This window comes from Manis pentadactyla, chromosome 2, assembly GCF_030020395.1.
Source record: "Manis pentadactyla isolate mManPen7 chromosome 2, mManPen7.hap1, whole genome shotgun sequence".
NCBI classification, from domain to species: domain Eukaryota; kingdom Metazoa; phylum Chordata; class Mammalia; order Pholidota; family Manidae; genus Manis; species Manis pentadactyla.
Window position 1 is genome coordinate 45,462,847 of NC_080020.1, and position 20,782 is coordinate 45,483,628.

Sequence of the window (20,782 nt, forward strand, 5' to 3'; positions counted from 1 at the left end):
AGAATAAAAAAGTCAAAGAAAGTAGAGGGTTATGGTTGAGGAATTGGAGATACTCAAGATAATCTGTTTACTCTCTTTATCATATCATGTCTGGAATATCAAATGAAAGTTACCTTAACTATTAGGTAGTGAACTGGTACAGGCAGCATAATCACAAAAATTTGAGTACTGAAGCTGACTCAAAAATCTAAAAATACTTTACACTTTAGGCTTACAAAATACCACCTGTTTAACCCCTTCCCCTGTTTCAACCATGTTATTTTTTAAACGAATGTAAAAAATATTTTTAACCTAGTTCTTTTAACCTTGTAATTAAAATGCAGTGAATATAGAAAGTCACATGCAATTAGATTTTAAGACATTACCACTCCTACATCTGATCTTGGATTTACTAAATCAGTTGTTAAGTATTCTTAATTTGTAAAATCCTGTGCTTTCTGACTACACTAAAATGATTATATATATGCTTATGAAAAGGGTTGCCTAAGAGTCTTAACTGGTATCCCTTTGAGGGAATATCAAAATCTGTTTATGAAAAGCCATTTTTAAATTGATCTAGATAACGACTAAACTCTAAATTTTCTAAGAATCCCAGTTTATAATGTCCTTAAAAGGCTTAAATCTTTTCAGATCATAGACAAGTACAATCATGTAACATCAAAATATTTTGAAGTTATGAGCATAGGTAGCCAGTAAATTAAGGCCAGAGATTTTTTTTACCACACATTCAGAGACACTAAATGTATTACACTGTAATTCTCCTAATTCTTTCAAAAATAAAGACATTTTAGTTTTTTTTTTTTTAATGACTGGAAATGGAAGGAGCACAGAACAGCCAATATCAAAGAGGCACCAAATTACACTTTTTCAATACAAAGTACTCCTCCTGTTAAGTACATGCATTTATTAGAATACATATTATGTATGTAATTCCAATTGAGATATTTTACCAAAATTTGCACAATTTCAAAGGCTTGACTACGATAAGTTTGATAAGTTATACTGAAAAGGAAAAATTACTTAATGAAAATCAAATAAAAACCCACACGTGACAGTATCCCTTAGAAAACCGCCCCCACGCGCGCACGCGCGCGCGCGCACACACACACACACACACACACACACACACACACACACCACACACACACACACACACCCAGAAATATCAGCGCTTTTTCCCCCCGTAGTTTTCAAGAATACTGGGGAAGTCTACTTCGATGAATTATACAAAGGGCAGAAAATATACGCTGCCTCCATATTTAAGCTTCTGTACTCTCATTTTTAAAACATTCATCTCAACTCCCCGGATACCATCACCCACAGAAGCCATGCAGCTATCCAACAGACTTTCAGTGTCACCATTTATTATTTATAGCATTAAATGGGGGAAGTGGCTCTGATGTCACCAACCCTACCCAGTGGAATCACTGATTCAATAAACAATTTCATACTGGAGAAAATCTGCTAGGAAAACATGTTGCTGGGTTTAGTAAAATTCTTTCACCTATCCTCTCAACCCTGGGGTAGAAGTTGTTAACTGTGTTCCGAGAGACACAGAGAAACTGTCAAGGTTTCCACAGGAAGAAACCCTGGGCCTGGCCATTTGCTGAGGCAAAGACTTCCTCCTTCCAACTCTCCAGAGCCCCAGTTTGATTTCCCCATCTTCAAACTGGCAGGTAATAGCTGCCATATTTCTTTCCTTCCACAGAATTATCCATCAAGAAGCAAATTCGTCACTTCTACTAGCCACTCTTTCACGGTCCTGTTTCTAGAAACCCCTTCTGGCTCCTAAGTCCTAAAGCGGAAGGGGGCTCGGGGGTCCGTGGGGCCAAGGAGTCTGGCCTGACTACCAGTGGGTTCCAACAGAACAGTCATCACTTCCCCAGGAGCCTAGGTTTCTCCTCCTTTTTTACTGGATAAGAAATAACTAGCTGCAGTGATGAGAACCACCCCCACCCCTCATCCCCAATTTCGCAAAGCAGCTCTGGAAATCGTAAAGTTAAGGTTTCCCTTTCCTGGGAGATGGAATCCGGAGCACCTGGGGCCTTGCTATGCAAACATCCCTCTCGACCGAGTAGGAAACCCTTTGTCCGAAAAATCGGACATCACAGGGGCCCGGGAAAGAGGCCCCTTACCCATCACAGGCTCAAACCCGACAGCTCCCCACCCCCACCCCTATATGGTCTTTCCTGGCATCCACACAGCCTTTGGCTGCGGACAGAGTGCTGAGACTCCTACCAGGATGCGGAGGCAAAGGCCCTGACCGCTCTCCTCCGTACCCCCTCCCACCACCATCTCACTCGGCCTATGGGGCTTGTAAAAGCGGTGCAGGCCTGGGCCGGCTAAAATGGGGTGGGGGGTGGGGGAGTCCCCGTCTAAGACGAGAATGAGATGCTAGAGCGAGAGTGAACTACGTCCATAGCATAAGCGAAAGAGGGTCGTTCGAGAGACTAGTCCGGGGACAGGACAGAGGGAGAGAGGAGAACCGAGGAGTATGGAGGGGGCCGGGCCGGGGCCGGCCTGAGATCTCGAGGGATCCGGATGAACCGCGCCGGACCCGAAGCAAGGGAAGACTGGGGGCCCTGGTCGGGGCCGAGACGGCGGGGAAGGGCCAGAGCCGGCCTCGCGCCGGACGTTGAGGTGGGCAGGCCCTCCCGGGGCCGGCGGGAGAAGAACGTACGGTCCAGCGGGCCGCACTCACCATGAGCTCGATGGTCTTGTCCTCAATCACCGAATCGGGCTCCATGGCGGCCCCGCCTTGCTCTCCCCGCGCAGCAGCGAACGGCCCGGGCGGAGGAGGCGACGGCGGAGGCGGCAGAGGCGGAGGCGGTTATCGCACCCACTCTAGCTGCCAGCCCGCCCGGGCCGCCGGCAGCTCCGCCCTCCCCTTGGCGAACGCAGTACGCAGAGCGAGGACTACAGCTCCCAGCAGGCGCTGTGTGCACCGCAGAGCATTGTGGGAAGGAGAAGCCAACACCAGGCGAATCTCTTCTGGCAATCCCAACTGAATTCTGAGTCCAAAAGTAGCACGGACTGTGAATGTGGGACATACAGACTCAAACAATTAAGGACTGTCTCAGCGCAGGGCCTCGGTAGTGCCACGACTAAATGTCCCAGAAATCCCTGAGCGCAGGTTCTCCTTCCGGCTAATTTTTTCTGACTTCCTGGCAGCCCAATGCTACCCGGGCCGGGACGGAAACTCCGAGACAACTCTTCACTTGTCAGAGATCCTGCCTGTGCAACCTATTTCCGCACATGCGCAGTCGGTACCGGCAGTGCCCATTCAACGTCTGGGTGGCGGCGCGTCGGCTTATAGGGACAGAGATTTTGGAGACAGGTGGGTTTTAGGTGCGTTAGGAGGGGACGGTCTTGGGGTCAGATGTGGGAGGGAACCAGCGAGCGAGAGCAGCCCTGGCAAGGGAGGAGAGTCCGAATGCATTCCTAGCATCCCAGGAGTGAGGGTTCTAGAGATTTTGTTGGAGAAGAGGCGGTTTGTGATGATGAGCTGTGGTGCTGCCTGTATGTACTACGAACTGGGAGGAGACGTGGATGAAAGGGAACCTGTGTATATTGAGCGCATCTTACTCATTAATTCAGAAAATAATGTTTTTAAACTTCCACCTTCTGCTGGGTACCAGTCTAGGCACTGGGAATCAGCTCTGAACGTTACCGACAAGTCCTGCAGTGTTCTCATGAATCTTAATTCTAGTAGGGAGAGGACAGATATTAACCAAAAGTGTGATAAGTACTGAGAAGGAATACAGCTGGAGACAGCTTCTAGTGTCTAGATTCCTTCTAGTGAATTCTAGTGAATTCTGCCTGTGTGAACTTTGTCAGGTCTGTTAGTGCCCTTTAACCAAAGACAACCAAGTTGAGTTTATTACTGGTTGCAGTGGTGGAGAACATACACTATGAGGAACAGTGGGGCATATCAGTAAATTGCTATGTGATTTGAGAGGGAGTTGGAGAAAGTGGGGCTTTACTCTGGATTAGATGTTGTCAGGAAGTCGGAGTGAATCTGTGATTGGCATCTCCATGAATCTTTCCTGGAAGAAGGGAATATTAGACTGAGGTTGAAGCTGTAATTGAGAAAGAAGCAGTAGGCCCTCATTAGCCAGGATGGGGGATATTTGATCATTTTTTGTGGTTTGGACAATGTTTATGTTTCAACCTGTGTTCAAATATAATCAAGTAATGGTCTCATTTTTGTCTTGATCTGTCATGGTCACAGAATGGCCTCATCTGATGTTTATGTTCTGTGAAATTAGGTGCAACTAGAGAACACAAGCCCTAGCTAGCTAAGAGGGCCAGGCTATCATTTAGTACATTACAACCTGGCTGATTGTACCAGGCCAGCTTCCAAATGTGAGGCTGCTTTTGTTACTCGGGTGTTTTGCATTCTCTGCATCTGTAAAGTGAGGGGACAAGATGACCTAGAAAACTTAACATTTCAAAGGACTAAACTATTACAGTAATTTATATGCATGCAGGACACAGTGTAAGTTCTGTGCAGGTAGAGCTTAGAAGTTTCATAGTCCTTTTCTGGTGCTTTCCACCAAGGGAATTGAAAGAAGAACAATAGGAAGAAAGCACAGAGTTGGAGAGTTACTGCCACTAACTTGCTGTTTGAATTTCACTAGGTCCCTTTCCTTTACTGGGCCATTCATTAGTAAAACAAAGGGTTTAGAATAAATAACCTTTGTTTCAGTTACCTACTGCATCATAACAAACTACCCCTAAGATGCAGTAGCTTAAAAAAACAGTGGTTTATTATTTTTTACAATTGTGTGGGGCGACTGGACTCAGCTGGGCTCAAACAATATAAATTAAGGGTATGGGACTGCAGTCAGCTGTGAATTCATCGAAATGACTTCTCCTCCTCTAGGGCCTCTTATCACCTGGCTTCTTATTTAAGCTTTTACGTGATGGCTATCTTCCAAGAAGACAAACCCCAATGAGAAAATGTTTATCAAGTCCTTGGCTGAACCATACCTGCTGATGTCCCATTGGCCAATGCAAGTCATCTGGCCAAGCCCAGATCAGGATGAGAAGGGACTATACAAGGTTGTGAGTACAGAGTGTCCTTTTCACTGGGGACCACCAATGTAACAGCCAACGAAGACCTCAAAGTCTTTGCAAGGTACCTAGCACATAGGGATAGGATAGGAATCACAAGCCGAATATGATGCCCAATATGTATGCATATGTATGTTTGTTGTACACTATCTTTTCTTTTTATTAAGGTATTATTGATACACACTCTTATGAAGGTTTCACATGAAAAACAATGTGGTTACTACATTAACCTATATTATGAAGTCCCACCCATACCCCATTGCAGTCACTGTCCATCAGTGTGGTAAGATGCCACAGATTCACTGTTTGCCTTCTCTGTGCTACACTGTCTTCCCTGTGACCCCCCACACCATGTGTACTGAACATAATACCCCTCAATCCCCATATCCCTCCCTCCCTCTCCACCCACCCTCCCACACCCCTCCCCTTAGGTAACCGCTAGTCCCTTCTTGGAGTCTGTGAGTCCACTGCTGTTTTGTTCCTTCCGTTTGGCTTCGTTGTTATACTCCACAAATGAGGGAAATCATTTGGCACTTGTATTTCTCCACCTGGCTTATTTCACTCCAGCTCCATCCATGTTGTTGTAAGTGGTAGGATTTCTTTCTTTCTTATGGGTGAATAGTATTCCATTGTGTATATGGACCACATCTTTATCCATTCATCTACTGATGGACACTTAGGTTGCTTCCATATCTTGGCTATAGTAAATGGTGCTGAGATAAACATAGGGGTGCATGTTCTTTTTGAATCTGAGAACTTGTATTCTTAGGGCGAATTCCTAGGAGTGGAATTCCTGGGTCAAATATTTCTATTTTTAGATTTTGAGGAACCTCCATATTGCTCTCCACAATGGTTGAACTAGCTTACATTCCAAACAACAGTGTAGGAGGACTCCCCTTTCTCCACATCCTCGACAGCATTTGTTGTTCTTAGTCTTTTCCATGCTGGCCATCCTTACTGGTGTGAGGTGTTATCTCATTGTGGTTTCAATTTGCATTTCCCTGATGATTAGTGATGTGGAGCATCTTTTCATGTGTCTGATAGCCACCTGAATTTCTTCTTTGGAGAATTGTCTCTTCATATCCTCCGCCCATTTTTTAATCGGGTTGTTTTCTTTTTGGGTGCTGAGGCATGTGAATTCTTTATATATTTTGGATGTGAAGCTCTTCTCCCATACTGTAGGATGCCTTTTTGTTCTGTTGATGGTGTCCTTTACTGTACAGAAACTTTTTAGTTTGATGTAGTCCCATGTGTTCATTTTTGCTTTTGTTTCCCTTGCTTGAGGAGATGCGTTCAGGAAGAAGTTGCTCATGTTTAAATTCAGGAGGTTTTTGTCAATGTTGTCTTCTAAGAGTTTTATGGTTTCATGACTTACATTCAGGTCTTTGATCCATTTTGAGTTTACTTCTGTGTATGGGGTTAAACAATAATCCGGTTTCATTCTCTTCTGCATGTAGCTGTCCAGTTTTGCCAACACCAGTTGTTGAAGAGGCTGTCATTTCCCCATTGTATGTCCATATCTCCTTTATCATATATTAATTGACCATATATGGTTGGGTTTATATCTGGGCTCTCTAGTCTGTTCCATTGGTCTATTGTTCTGTTCTTGTGCCAGTACCAAATTGTCTTGATTACTGTGCCTCTGTAGTAGAGCTTGAAGTTGGGAAGCGAGATCCCCCCTGCTTAATTCTTCCTTCTCAGGATTGCTCAGGGTCTTTTGTGGTTCCATATGAATTTTAGAAGGATTTGCTCCAGTTCACTGAAGAATGCTGTTGATATTTTGAAAGGAATTGCACTGAATCTGTAGATTGCTTTAGGCAGGATGGCTATTTTAACAATATTAATTCTTCCTATCCATGAGCACAGGATGCGTTTCCATTTATTGGTATTTCTTTCATTTCTCTCGTAAGTGTCTTGTAGTTTTCAGAGTGTGGGTCTTTCACTTCCTTGGTGAGCTTTATTCCTAGGTATTTTGTTCTTTTTGATGCAATTGTGAATGGAATTGTTTTTCTGATTTCTCTTTCTGCTAGTTCATTGTTAGTGTATAGGAATGCAACTGTGTATTAATTTTGTATCCTGCAACTTTCCTGAATTCAGATATTAGATCTAGTAGTTTTGGAGTGGATTCTTTAGGGTTTTTATATACAATATCATGTTATCTGCAAACAGGGACAGTTTAACTTCTTCTTTACCAATCTGGATGCCTTTTATTTCTTTGTGTTGTCTGATTGCCTTGGCTAGGACCTCCAGTACAATGTGAATAAAAGTGGGGAGAGTGGGCATCCTTGTCTTGTTGCCAATCTTAAAGAAAAGCTTTCAGTTTCTTGCCGTTAAGTATAATGTTGGCTGTGGGTTTGTCATATATGGCCTTTATTATGTTGAGGTGCTTGCTCTCTATACCCATTTTGTTGAGAGTTTTTATCATGAATGGATGTTGACTTTAGTTGAGTGCTTTTTCAGCATCTATGGAGATGATCATGTGGTTTTTGTCCTTTTTGTTGATGTGGCTGATGTTGATGGATTTTCTAATATTGTACAATCCTTGCATCCCTGGAATAAATCCTACTTGATCATGATGGATGATCTTTTTGATGTATTTTGAATTCGGTTTGCAAACATTTTGTTGAGTATTTTTGCATCTATAGTCATCAGGGATATTGGTCTGTAATTTTCTTTTTTTGTGGTGTCTTTGCCTGGTTTTGGTATTAGAGTGATGTTGGCCTCGTAGAATGAGTTTGGAAGTATTCCCTCTTCTACTTCTTGGTAAACTTTAAGGAGGATGGGTATTAGGTCTTCGCTAAATGTTTGATAAAATTCAGCAGTGAAGCCATGTAGTCTGGAGATTTTGTTCTTAGGTAGTTTTTTGATTACCAATTCAGTTTTGTTGCTGGTAATTGGTCTGTTCTTTTCTGTTTCTTTCTGGGTCAGCCTTGGAAGGTTGTATTTTTCTGGAAAGTTGTCCATTTCTTCAGCATATTTGGTACAATTTCTTCAGTGTTATGCAGTTCATTAGCATATTTTTTTCATAGTATTCTCTAATAATTCTTTGTATATCTGTGCTGTCTGTAGTGATTTTTCCTTTCTCATTTTTGATTCTGTTTATGTGTGTAGTCTCTTTTTTTCTTGATAAATCTGGCTAGGGGTTTATCTATTTTGTTTATTTTCTCAAAGAACCAGCTCTTGCTTTCATTGATTCTTTCTATGTTTTATTCTTCTGACTTTATTTATTTCTGCTCTAATCTTTATTTTGTCCCTCCTTCTACTGACTTTGGACTTCATTTGTTCTTCTTTTTCTAGTTTCATTTATTGTAAGTTTAGGCTGTTTATATGGGATTGTTTTTCTTTCCTGAGGTAGGCCTGTATTACTATGTACTTCCCTCTTGGCACAGCCTTCACTGTGTCCCACAGATTTTCCAGTGTTGAATTATTGCTGTCATTTGTCTCCATATATTGCTTAATCTCTGTTTTTATTTGGTCATTGATCCATTGGTTATTTAGGAGCATGTTGTGAAGCCTCCATGTGTTTGTGGGATTTTTTGTTTTCTTTGCATAATTTATTTCTAGTTTCATACCTTTGTGGTGTGAGAAGCTGTTTGGTACAATTTCAATGTTTTTTAATTTACCGAGGCTCTTTTTGTGGCCTAGTATATAATCTATTCTTGAAAATGTTCCATGTGCACTTGAGAAGGATGTGTATTGTGCTGTTTTTGGATGTAGAATTCTATAGATGTCTGTTAGGTCCATCTGTTTTAATATGTTGTTCAGTGCCTCTGTGTCCTTACTTATTTTCTGTCTGGTTGATCTGTCCTTTGGAGTAAGTGGTGTGTTGAAGTCTCCTAGAATGAATGCAGTGCTTTCTGTTTCCTCCTTTAATTCTGTTGGTATTTGTTTCACATACGTTTCATATATGTTCCTGTGTTTGGTGCATAGATATTTATAATGGTTATATCTTCTTGTTGGATTGACCCCTTTATCATTATGTAATGTCCTTCTTTGTCTCTTGTGACTTTCTTTGTTTTGAAGTCTATTTTGTCTTACACAAGTACTGCAACTCCTGCTTTTTTCTCCCTATTAGTTGCATGAAATATCTTTTTCCATCCCTTCACTTTTAGTCTGTGTATGTCTTTGAGTTTAAAGTGAATCTCTTGTAGGTAGCATATAGACGGGTCTTCTTTTTTTATGCATTCAGTGTCTCTATGTCTTTTGATTGGTGCATTCAGACCATTTACATTTAGGGTGATTATTGATAAGTATGAACTTACTGCCATTGCAGGCTTTAGATTCGTGGTTACCAAAGGTTCAAGGTTGACTTCCTTACTATCTAAGAGTTTAACTTAACTCACTTAGTATGCTATTACAAACACAATCTAAAGGTTCTTTTTTTTTCTCCTCCTTTTTCTTCCTCTCCTTTCATTATATATTATGTATCATTTCTGTACTCTTTGTCTATCCCTTGATTGACTTTGGGGGTAGTTGATTTAATTTTGCATTTGCTTAGTAATTAGCTGTTCTACTTTCTTTACTGTGGTTTTATTACCTCTGGTGACAGCTATTCACCCTTAGGAACACTTCCATCTATTGCAGTCCCTCCAAAATACACTGTAGAGATGGTTTGTGGGAGGTAAATTCTCTCTGCTTTTGCTTATCTGGAAATTGTTTAATCCCTCCTTCAAATTTAAATGATAATCTTGCCGGATAAAGTTTGCTTGGTTTGAGGCCCTTCTGCCTCATTGCATTAAATACATCATGCCACTCCCTTCTGGCCTGTAAGGTTTCTGCTCAGAAGTCTGATGTTAGCCTGATGGGCTTTCCTTTGTATGTAATCTTATTTCTCTCTCTGGCTGCTTTTAATACTCTGTCCTATCCCTGATCTTTGCCATTTTAATCATTGTATTTCTTGTTGTCTTTCTTGGGGTCCTTGTGTTGTTAGATCTGTGTCCTACACCATCTTTATTTTTTTAATTTTGACATTTTCACATTTTAATATCTGAATTTCTGGCTCCTTTTGAAAAATTAGACTTTGTGACTATATTGGATCTCCATGGCAATAGTATGTAGAGGTTAAGTAGCAACTACCTTCTTTGCACAAGCATGTACTTTATGGATTTCCAATGTCACTATCACTTCCTGTTGTCTTACATCTGCTGGCTTCACTCATTTAAATTGTGTGCTTAACTCATATACTTGAATTTGCAGTCCTTGGCATTGGAACTGTAATGGCAGTAACTCAAGGTTTCTACCCTTTGGCTAAAACCATATCACACCTTAAGAAGAAAAAATACTATTACTGAATCAAATTCCAGGAGTTCAGTATGATAGAAGTCTTACCCACTCTATATGAAAGGCCAGCTTAGCCAAGGCTTATCACTTTGGCTATCCCTTATTCTCAAGAACTCGGGTGCTCAGGTATTTTTATTGCTTCAGGCTTGATGCCAGCTCATGATTAGACTTGGTCATAGATAAAGGCAGAAGACCTTGAGGCATATTTCCTCCCACCCAGTTTTCAGATAGCTCTTCGGTAGGCTCTTCGTTAGGGTTTACAAGACATGTTAATAACAAGGTGGTACAGATTGACAATCTGTACCAAAACCCTGAAGTCTGAAATATATTTAGAACTGAGAACTGTTTAGATTGTACAAAAATACCATGGTGCACATACTGTATACATAGTGTTATATTCCCAGTGAGGTCTAGGACAGCATTTCAAAATCAGATACATTAACTTTTGTGCAGCGGAACATATATTTGCCTGTTATCAATTTAGAGCCTCCAAGCTCCAAATCCACCTTTCTTTTCCATGCTTTGAAATACTGAATGGGGACCCTTTAAATATTTCTCCTCTACCATCTGGCATGTTTGTCAATACAGAGCCCTAGAGGAACACAGATGGATGAAGGGTTCTCTTTCTGGTTCCTGTGTACTTTCTTTTCCTTCTTGCCTTTGTGGCACACAGCAGCAAATGGTTTGCAAAACTGTACCTCCCACACACAGGTGGGGATGTCTGAGACCTCCAGAGGGTGACTTCCCAGTGACTTCAGTGGTACCTCAGTGGGCAGTTTCCTGCTTGCCAGCCCCAACCTGTAGCACCTCAGCAAACCTCTCTGCAATGAGGTCTGAATCTCAGCCTAGGGGTGGGGTGGGAGGGCTCCTGCAGTTTGCACCTTCTCTGGGTACTCTGCCTCAGCCCTAAAGGTAATGGTTGCCCTCTATATCTGCTATTTCTGTATTCTTTATAGAGTTGTATTTACACTCTTAGTACTCAATACCCTGTTACTACTTAATTATTATTTATTTTAAATTTTCCCAAAAGAGAATATGACAGATGTGAGGGTGTGTGACTTCCACAACTAGATCATAAAAAGTGTTGTGGCTTCTTCCTTGTTCTCTCTCTTGAATTACTCATGCTGGGAGAAGCAAGCTGCCACATCATAAGAACACTCAAGCAGCCCTATGGAGATGCCCACATGGTAAGGAACTGAGGCCACCTGCCAGAAACCAACACTGACTTGCCAGGCCTGTGAGTGAGCCATCTTGAAGTGGCTTCTTCTGCCCCAGTCAGTCCTTCAGATGACTGTAGCCCCATTCACCATCTTGACCTCATGAAAGATCCTGAGTTAGCTGAGCCATTCCTGGATCCCTGATCCACAGAGATAATAAATGTTTACTTTAAGCTGCTAAATTTTGAGTTAATTTGTTTATATACAATAGATAACTAATAGAGGTACAAAAAAAAAGAGCTAATGAGATCTCTTCTAATCTAGGCACCATAAACCCTTGGTAGGGCTTTGTGTCTTTCCCTTATGGATATTGCTGAAAGTAAAGAGTGACATTTTAAATAGTATATTTTGACCTATGATGATTTTTCTAAATTCAGATACATTATAGAGAGGGATAGTGCACTGAAATTTTGACTTAACTCATTTCCAACTAATGTTAAAAAATGAAATTCTCTTGAGGGAGATTAAAGGTAACTGTACCCTATTTTATCAATATGACAAGGCTCCATGCCTTATGCAACTATCTATGGAATCCAGAAAAAGAAATAGTTATCATAAAATACATATTAGAACAATTTTTTTAACTGAAAAGGCCAGACTTTTTCTGGCAGAGTCTAATTTGGCTGGCTGGTTGGTTTAATAGTGCAGATTGGCTTTGCCAATAATGGATAAGTTAAATCTTTAGTTCCATAGTTCTTAGGGAAATACACTTAAAGAGCATAAATTAAAACAATTCATCAATTAATTTATTAGCAGACCTGTACTGAAATTATTTGTGTTTTCCCAACCCTTTTTTAAACTTACCAGGTTAAATAAGACATCTCTGAGTGAAAGAGTAAAGAAAGGATGTATTAGTATAGAATACACCATGCCATAATAGCAAATTAACCCTGTGAATCGGTCAGAATTCAGTCAGAGCAGAACCACTGAGTGTATCAAGGGATTTTTTACAAAGAATTGACTTTATATAATTGTCAGATCTAGTTAACCAATCTCTCTAAGGCTGTTGTCTTCACAGTTAATACTGAATCAATCTTAAAGTCCATAGGGCGGGCAGGTAGGAAAGGAAAATGGATAAAGATAAGGGAGAGCAAGCATAAGCTGAACTGGAGTTCATGACGACAGACTGAAACCTGTGTCAGTTCTTAATGCCTCTGACCTTGGTGCTAATTATGTCCTGCAGAGGCTGGAGCCCTTTGTCAGAGAGCTGAATGCACTTACCCAGCCCAGATTGGAGAAGCTAAAGGAGGCACTAAGGGAACATGGAGTGAATGCTGACCAGCCACTCCTCACTCCAAGGAGGTGAGTGAGCAGATAGTGACAACGTATGTGAGTTACAAAATGACTACAATTTCACTTCCACTCTCCAAATCATGCAAAAGAATCTGTCTTGTGGCCCACCCTAATCAGAAACAGGAACACAACTCAGAGGAGGGTAGTTCAGCCTAGCCAAGCTGACACATAATAAGTTTCCACACCCCGGAAACATAGTGGATTAATACACATACTTTGTTCATGCAAAGTCCAAAGGAGTCAGCTAGCCCTCTATGTTAATCTGGGATTTGTAATCTCTGGTATTGCTTGGAAAGAGGGGGCAAAGAGGAGGCTCATCAGCTATTAACTGCCTTATCTCAGTGGTGCATCATTCCTGCTTACTAGCCATTGGTCACTACCTAATCACATGGCCTTAAAAAGCTACAGGGGAGGCTGAACAATGTACTCCTGTCTGCCTAGAAAAAAATGAAGTTGAATTGGGTGAGCACATAGGATTGTCTCTGCTACACAGGTGTAATTAAGAATCATTTAATAAATCTTGGTTAAGACTTTTTGGTATGCTTCCCAGAAATTGAGAAAGTGAATTTCTTCAGTGATTATACAAAAATCCTTTTACCAGCCAGGTGGCTTCCGGTATTTTGCTGTCAACAAAATTGAAGGATTGAACTGAGTTTTAATAATAATTTAAATTTTTATTGACAGATCACTATGTAAGTTATGACATAACAACCTGGAAAGAATCCAAGAAGTTGCATAGTAGTGCTGTGAGACAACTTTCATTCTTATACAAACAAGTCTCCTCAGTACTGACATATATAAAAATATGACCTAGAAATGAATTTTAGGCTGAATTCTGTTTCATTCTAGCAACGAACAAGTAATATTTATGCATGGTATACAAATTATTTTTTAATTATTCAGTGATTTAAAGTAGTTCTAACAAAATTCTGTTTATGTTTAAGCACTCTTTATCAAAATGTTAATGTATTTACTGTGTGACCAGTTACGTTTAATAACAATTATAATGATAATTTAATGCAGAAGGGTTTTTTACTATTATTTCAAGCCTGCAATCAGAGAAAATAAAAATTATAATACAACATGCAGAAGAGAAATATAAGGTGAGCAATAAGATTTTCAAACAAATTCTTTGGAGGAAATGGAATGGAAATACGAGTCCAGGGAGAAAAAAAGAAATATAAAATTTCCTATTAAAAAACAGCTTATTCATGTATATTTTTAAAGAATGACAGTATAAAACTGCTGTTTAAATTTCATTGAGAAGAGTAATGCAACAGTTTTATTTTTAAATGTCCATATTTCTAATATACTGAAAATTACATTCTTTTCAACTATTTAAATTTAGGCTGAAAATTTTTAGATATTTTAAGAAATAAGTAATTACATAATGTTTCAAAATTCTTTTGGGGGTACACAAGCAACAAGTTAAAGATGGTTACTCTGGATCACTATGGTGACTGCAGAAAGGGCCTTGGTATCTGTCTTGCCAATGGGTTTCAGCCCTGGGCAAGTTCACTATGGATTCAGTGTGACCAAAGAAATGACAGTAGAATGTTCTTGGGGTGAAAGGGTTATACCCAACTTTATTTCCACAGTGGCAGGTCAGTCACTAAAATCCTGTTCACTCAGAGTGAGTCTGCATGCAGCAAGCCGGTCTCTGCCTCTGGGCCCCTCTGCCTGCACAGCCGTCCTCTGGGCCTCTTGGCTGCACAGCATCCTCTGGGCCTCTGTCCTCGGTGCTCCCACCACTCCAGCTTCTGCTCTGCTCTCCTGCAGCCTTGCAGCTATGCCACCGTGTCGCCCAGAGCACTGGGCAGAGCTCTTTATGTAGAGTCAATAATGACATATTGCCCACACGTGTGTAGTGAGCTAGCCAACCAAGGTCAGGTGGGAATTCTGGCCACAGGAACTTTTATTTTATCCACAGTATCCTAAATGCCAGATTTGCAAGTCTGTGATCTCCCAAGAAGTCCTTGGGCTATATGTGAAAGGACTGGATTTGGAAAATGGGAGGGCAGGTGGGGAGGGAGGGAGAAGGGGATTGAGGGGTATTATGTTTAGTACATATGGTGTGGGGGATCACAGGGAAAACAGTGTAGCCCAGAGAAGGCAAATAGTGAATCTGTGGCATCTTACTACACTGAGGGACAGTGACTGCATTGGGGTATGGGTGGGGACTTGATAATATGGGTAAAATGTAGTAACCACATTGTTTTTTCATGTGAAACCTTCTTAAGAGTGTATATTAATCATACCTTAACTAAAAAATTTAAAAAAAAATAAAGATGGAAACATTAAAAAAAAAAAAACTCCATAACATTTTTCACAGTGGTTGCATCAGTAACATTCCCATCAGTGGTACACAAGGGTTCCCTTTTCTCCACATCCTTGCCAACACCAGTTATTTCTTGTCTTTTTGGTAACAGCCATTCTAACAGGTATAAGGTAATCTCTTTTTGGTTTTGATTTGCATTTCCCTGATTAGTGATATTGACCATCTATTTTTGTACTTGAACATCTGTATGTTTTATTTGGAAAAAGTCTATTCAGATCCTCTGCCTATTTTTTAATTGGATTGTCTTTTGCTTTTCGGTTTTGAGTTCTTCATATATTTTGGATTTTAACCCCTTATCAAATATATGATATGCAAATATTTTCTTCCATTCAGTTCAGTAGGTTGCCTTTCATTGTGTTGATAATTTGTTGTGCAGATACTTTTTAGTCTCACTTGTTTATTTTGCTTTTGGAGTCAGAACCAAAAAATCACCAAGATCAATGTCAAAGAGCTTACTGTTTTCCTTTAGGAGTTTAATGGTTTCAGGTTTTATCCAAGTCTTTAGACCATTTTGAGTTAATTTTGTGTATAGTGTTAAGATAGTCCAGTTTTATTCTTTTATTTGTGTCTGTCCAGTTTACCAACACCATTTACTGAAAGAGACTGTCCTTTTTCTGTTCTATATTTTTGGGTCCTTTGTTGTAAACTAATTGAGCATACATGTATGGGTTTAATTCGATCTGTAAATTCCTTTGAGTAATAGACAGTTTGACAATATTAATGTGTCCAATCTATGAGCATAGAATATCTTTGAATTTATTTGTCTTTTTCAGTTTCTTTCATCAGTGTCTTATGGAGTTCAGTGTACAGGTCTCTCACTTCCTTGGTTAAATTTATTCCAAGGTATTTTATTCCTTTTGATGCAATTATAAATGGAGTTGTGTTAATTTCTCTGTTTGTTAGTAGTGTGTAGAAACACAGATGTTTATATGATTTTTGTATCCTGTAACTTCACTGAATTTCTAACAGCCTTTTGGTGAAGTCTTCAGGGCTTTTTATATATAATGTCACCTGCAAAATAATGACAGTTTTGTTCTTTCAGATTTGGACGTCTTATTTCTTTTTCTTGTATAATTGCTCTGACTAAGTCTTCCAATACTATGTTAAATAAGAGAGGCATGAGTGAGCATCCTTGTCTTGTTCCTGATCTTAGAGGAAAGCTTTCGGCTTTTCATTATTGAGTGTGATGTTAGCTGTGAGTTTATCATATATGGCCTTTTTTATGTTGAGGTGCATTCCTTCTATACCTGCTTTGTTGGGAGCATTTATCATGAATGGATTGAATTTTGTCAAGTGCTTTTTCTGGACCTATTGAAATGATCATGTGATTTTTAGCCAGCATTTTGTTAAAGTGGTTCATCATGAGTGATTTGCAGATGATAAGCCATCTTTGCATCCCCAGAATAAATCCCAATTGATCACTGCCTATAATCCTTTTTAATAAACAGAGATGGCTAGTGACTAAGTGTCTATGTGACTCTTGCTGAGTGCAGTGGCAGTTGGGAGTGGGAAAGGAGGAGTGGTGTAGTCAGCACTGCTGGTCTAAGTTTGAATTCTGTAGGCTTCATTTACCAATGTCATGAGGTTTGGTCCGACCCTGTCTTCTCATCTATTAAGTGGGAATGACAATGTCTTCCTCACATGTTGTCAATAGGATTCAGTAAGTTAACATGTGAAAACTCTTGAGAGTCAAATGTTTGTTGTTAAACAAGAATGTTAAATGTAGTACACACATATACTACTTCTTTCAAAACAGAAATCCACCCCTAAGTTTGACCTGAGGTATGACCTGGAAGGCACCAGTGTACTCACAAAACAGTAAAACCCTTTCTTGCCCCCAAATGTGATTAGTCTGCCTTGCTATTCCCACTCCAGTCCAAGAGAACAACCCAAAATGCAAATAGTTTCCCACCTTGTTATTTTATTAGAAGCATATTTACATTTTTGCAGTTAACTTTGCAGAGAACATTTTACAAAAGTTTTGTATAAAGTTTGGAAACTACATAAAAATAACTTCTGTCTTTCACAAAGGGAAAATATAAGTTAGTTATATTTACTCTGCCAAAATTTGACAGAAAATGGGAAATAGTTCCATTTTTCCATACAAAGGAAACATTAGCACAGGGCATGAAGAATACTGCATGGGCCTTCTCAGTGAGGCATTGCACATTGGCTCAATCATGAGGCTGAGAGACCCCAATCAGTCCCCATCCAGAAAGGGCAGGGGAGTTTGAGCTTGGGCAACACTGAGCAGGAAAGCAGCAACTACTTGAACAAGATTTCAGTGTGAATGACAAACCAAACAAGGAAATGATCAGTGACTTTCACCTAATACACCTAATACAGCAGCATTTCACCTAATACTCCTTCTCATACCCCAGGCTGCAAAGGCAATACTATGGACAAAGCCCAAGTCAGTCCAGCCTGGCCATTTGCAAGTGCTGGCCTCACCTGGTAGAACTGGGTCTATGTTGTGTATTTATGCTGCTGTTAGTTCATGTTTTCCCAGCACCTGTGCACCAAAAAGAGTAAAAGGGGACAATAGTTTCATTTTCTCATCAGTGTGAGACTTGAAAACTGTCCCATCTCAGTCAAATACTGAAGCAGGCAAGCTGATTGCTCATTAACTTGAGAGGGCCACTGCTTTCCCACAGCCCCCCGAGCATCTTTACAGCACATGTAAGTCTTGGGAACCCTAAGTCTCTTCTCCTGTTGACTAGATACCCTCTCTTCCCAAGATTTGGTTATAACCAGTGCCAAGAAAACTTCCACAGAGTTGCTTTAGGAACCTTAACCTTTAGGAGTGAAGATGGAGAAAGTCCTCCTGGGATGTGCTAACCACTCTATTACAAGCAAAATAGTACCCAGACTCAGTATGTCCATATGATTTCTCAAAATCACCTTCAGTTTTCTGTTTTAATGCAGATGTCTTCCTGAAGAAGCAATTCATTTATATTTGTTTCAAATAAGAAATCAAGGTGGGGAAAAAAGTTTCTTTGTAATCTATACTGTGCAACCTGTGGAGATCAGAATCTGTGAGAGGCCCTCTTTGAGTAACCTGAAGGCCTAGGATTCCATCTGAGATACAGAAGCTTTGCTTAAGCTGTGTCCTCGGGAGCAGAAAGCGTAATGTTCTCCCTGATACTTCTTCCTAAATAGAATGCCCAGTGGCTATCAGCCTCAGTCTAAAGTGTAATGCTAGACTCCTGAACTAGGAGGAGCACAGGGCAGAGGAAAACAGCCTTCCCTGATCACCTGCAGACAGGATGTGGAATTGTGTGGTGAGGCATTTATCCCTGAAATCCCATGTGGGGACCAAAAGGCAGAGCAGCAGTCCAACGTGTGCCATCCTGTGCCAATGCCCAACATCCTCCATACCAACGGCTTCACCTAACATGCTCAGTGGCTCAGGCTCAGACAGTGAACATGTTCTGGCACAAGAGACCCAGAGCAGAGGCAAGCCTGGGTAGTGCCAGGGGGCCAAGCCCTGTGTGGGTGCAGGAAGAGGGGACAGGACCAAGATGGCACAAACACCCAGGACCAGCAGAATGAACAGTTCAGGTTTTTCCACATTTCACGATTGTAAACCCAGACTTGACTCAGAAGAAAACTAACTGGTGGAAGGAGGGCACCCCCTGAGCAACTAGCTGCAGGCCAGGCTCCACTGAGAACTGAAATGGCTATTAGGAACCAAGATTCTTGTCTGACACTGCAAGAAATGACTGAAAAGCCACCAAAAATTACAACATGAACAAGCTCATGACCTGACTAACTTCAGCAAGACCACTTTGTGCCCACAAATAGCAAAACTGATGTTTTAGCAAACAGGAGGGGCCTTGAGGCCACAGCACACCCATTCTTCTTGGACCCTGAGCCCACCAACAGCCAGGAGGTTCTGCAGCTCAGAGAGAACATTCATTATGATCAGAGGACACATAATAAAACCTCACCCTCCACTGACTGAGTGATAAGTCAGAAACACTGGGGTGGGTCTGTCAGGCACAGCTGGAGTGGCACAAGGAAGGGGCTGTTATCCAAGGGGGGTTGTCCAAGCTGGCATGGAAGCAAGAGGAAAGAGGGTCCTGAGTTACTTGTTCACAGAGAATGTGGGGGAGCCCTGGAGGCCCACCAACCTGCCAGCCCCGGCCCCAGGTGATTGTTAAGAAGCATCCGCAGAACTGTAAGGGAAGAACTTGGTGGCCTTGTTTGGGGTGGTGGGGTTCGGGCCTTCTGTCTCCTCATTCAGTTTGAAGAACATTTCCTGCTCCCGCTTCTTCTGGTTCAGATCTTCTTCCAGAGCCTAGGACAGAAGGAGCAGATAGAGCTCACTCAGATTTTATGGGGCACAGGCCTCTCAACCTCAGGACCCCCACAAAAGTGTCCTTGTCTGGAAATTTCCCTTCCAGGCCTTAGTGCTTGGGTAACTTCATCTTCCCTCTTTCCTTTCCCCAGCCCATCACCCAAAATCTGACTACCACCTCCTCCTCCCTCCTGCCACAGCCATACGGGGGATTCCTATGGGCCAAGGGCTAGTTTGGGGAAATGCCAAACTTGACAGTATGTTGTGGGGGAGGGGGGAGTACAGATGCAAAACGGCTAGCAGGAAAACAGGAAAGTGGAGAACCCAAGGTAGAAAATGAAGCGAGATTTAACAGTGGAGGGTAGCAGAGATGTTAGTACTCTTAATGAGCACATTGTCCCACAAATCACCCAGGGAGTTTTTTTCCAACTACATGTGCCTTCAAGCCACCCCCTGAAATTCTGATTCTGAAAATTTGTGTAGAACACAGGTTCCTGTATGTTGTAAAATTACATCAGGTGCTTCTGACAGAGTATACACATGTCAAAATTCATGAAGCTGTACATTGAGATTAGTGCATTTTGTAGGCACCTCAGAAAATCAGGTAACTCAGAGTCTAATTGACAAGCAATGTGAGAGCTTCCCTTGGGCACACACAAATTTATCTAGACAAGTTGGATCCTAGAGAAAAATTTCTTGATGATCTCTAATAATAAGTATCAAATAAGAAAAAAAGCAGAATGGGAAAAACATGAGCTTTTACAATCAGACAGAATTCAGCTTTATTACCAGTAGTGTGGCCTTTGCATCTTACCTTTCTTCTCTGTTTCCTCATGTATAAAATGGCAATATCACTACCTACCTAGCAGGGCTATTAAAAGGTTTAAATTTAAAACTAATGGGTCATGATTACTTAGTACTTCATATAGGTCAGGCACTATGCTAAGTGCACTGCATCCTGTGAAATGTTAAATAATAAGATTTGAATATCAGAGTTACACTCCTTGATCCATGGGCTGCAGAATGGATGTTGTGTAATCTCATTGTACACCTCCATCAGAGCTCTTGGTGACCATGTGCATTATCAATGAGCAGTAATATTTTGAAAGGAATCTTATTCTGAGCAGTAGGTCTCAACAGTGGGTTTAAAATATTCAGTAAACCATGTTATAAACAAATGTGCTGCCATCCAGGCTTTGTTTTTCCATTTATAGAGCACAGGCAGAATACATTTAGCATAATGATTAAAGGCACAGGATTTTCAGAATGGTAAGTGAG

General features: G+C 41.0%; 2 protein-coding genes across 7 annotated transcripts in view; both read right to left on the minus strand.

Annotated features, from left to right (window-relative positions):
* The window catches only part of FBXW11 (F-box and WD repeat domain containing 11), a 140,587-nt gene extending 137,681 nt beyond the window's left edge, over nt 1-2,906 (minus strand). For 3 of the 6 annotated variants that reach the window (XM_036884713.2, XM_036884711.2, XM_036884710.2), the window contains exon 1: nt 2,702-2,902. In XM_036884713.2, coding sequence (XP_036740608.1) covers nt 2,702-2,746 — 45 coding nt within the window. In that variant the 5' untranslated portion in view covers nt 2,747-2,902. Of the gene's footprint in view, nt 1-2,701 lie in introns of all 6 variants that reach the window. The other 3 variants (XM_036884715.2, XM_036884712.2, XM_036884714.2) reach the window with 3 other exon arrangements.
* A 14,199-nt stretch (nt 2,907-17,105) lies between these two features.
* STK10 (serine/threonine kinase 10) overlaps nt 17,106-20,782 on the minus strand; it is a 113,084-nt gene continuing 109,407 nt past the window's right edge. Inside the window, exon 19 of the mRNA XM_036884685.2 lies at nt 17,106-19,504. Within this exon, the coding sequence (XP_036740580.2) occupies nt 19,364-19,504 (141 nt within the window). The 3' untranslated portion in view covers nt 17,106-19,363. The remainder of the gene's footprint in view (nt 19,505-20,782) is intronic.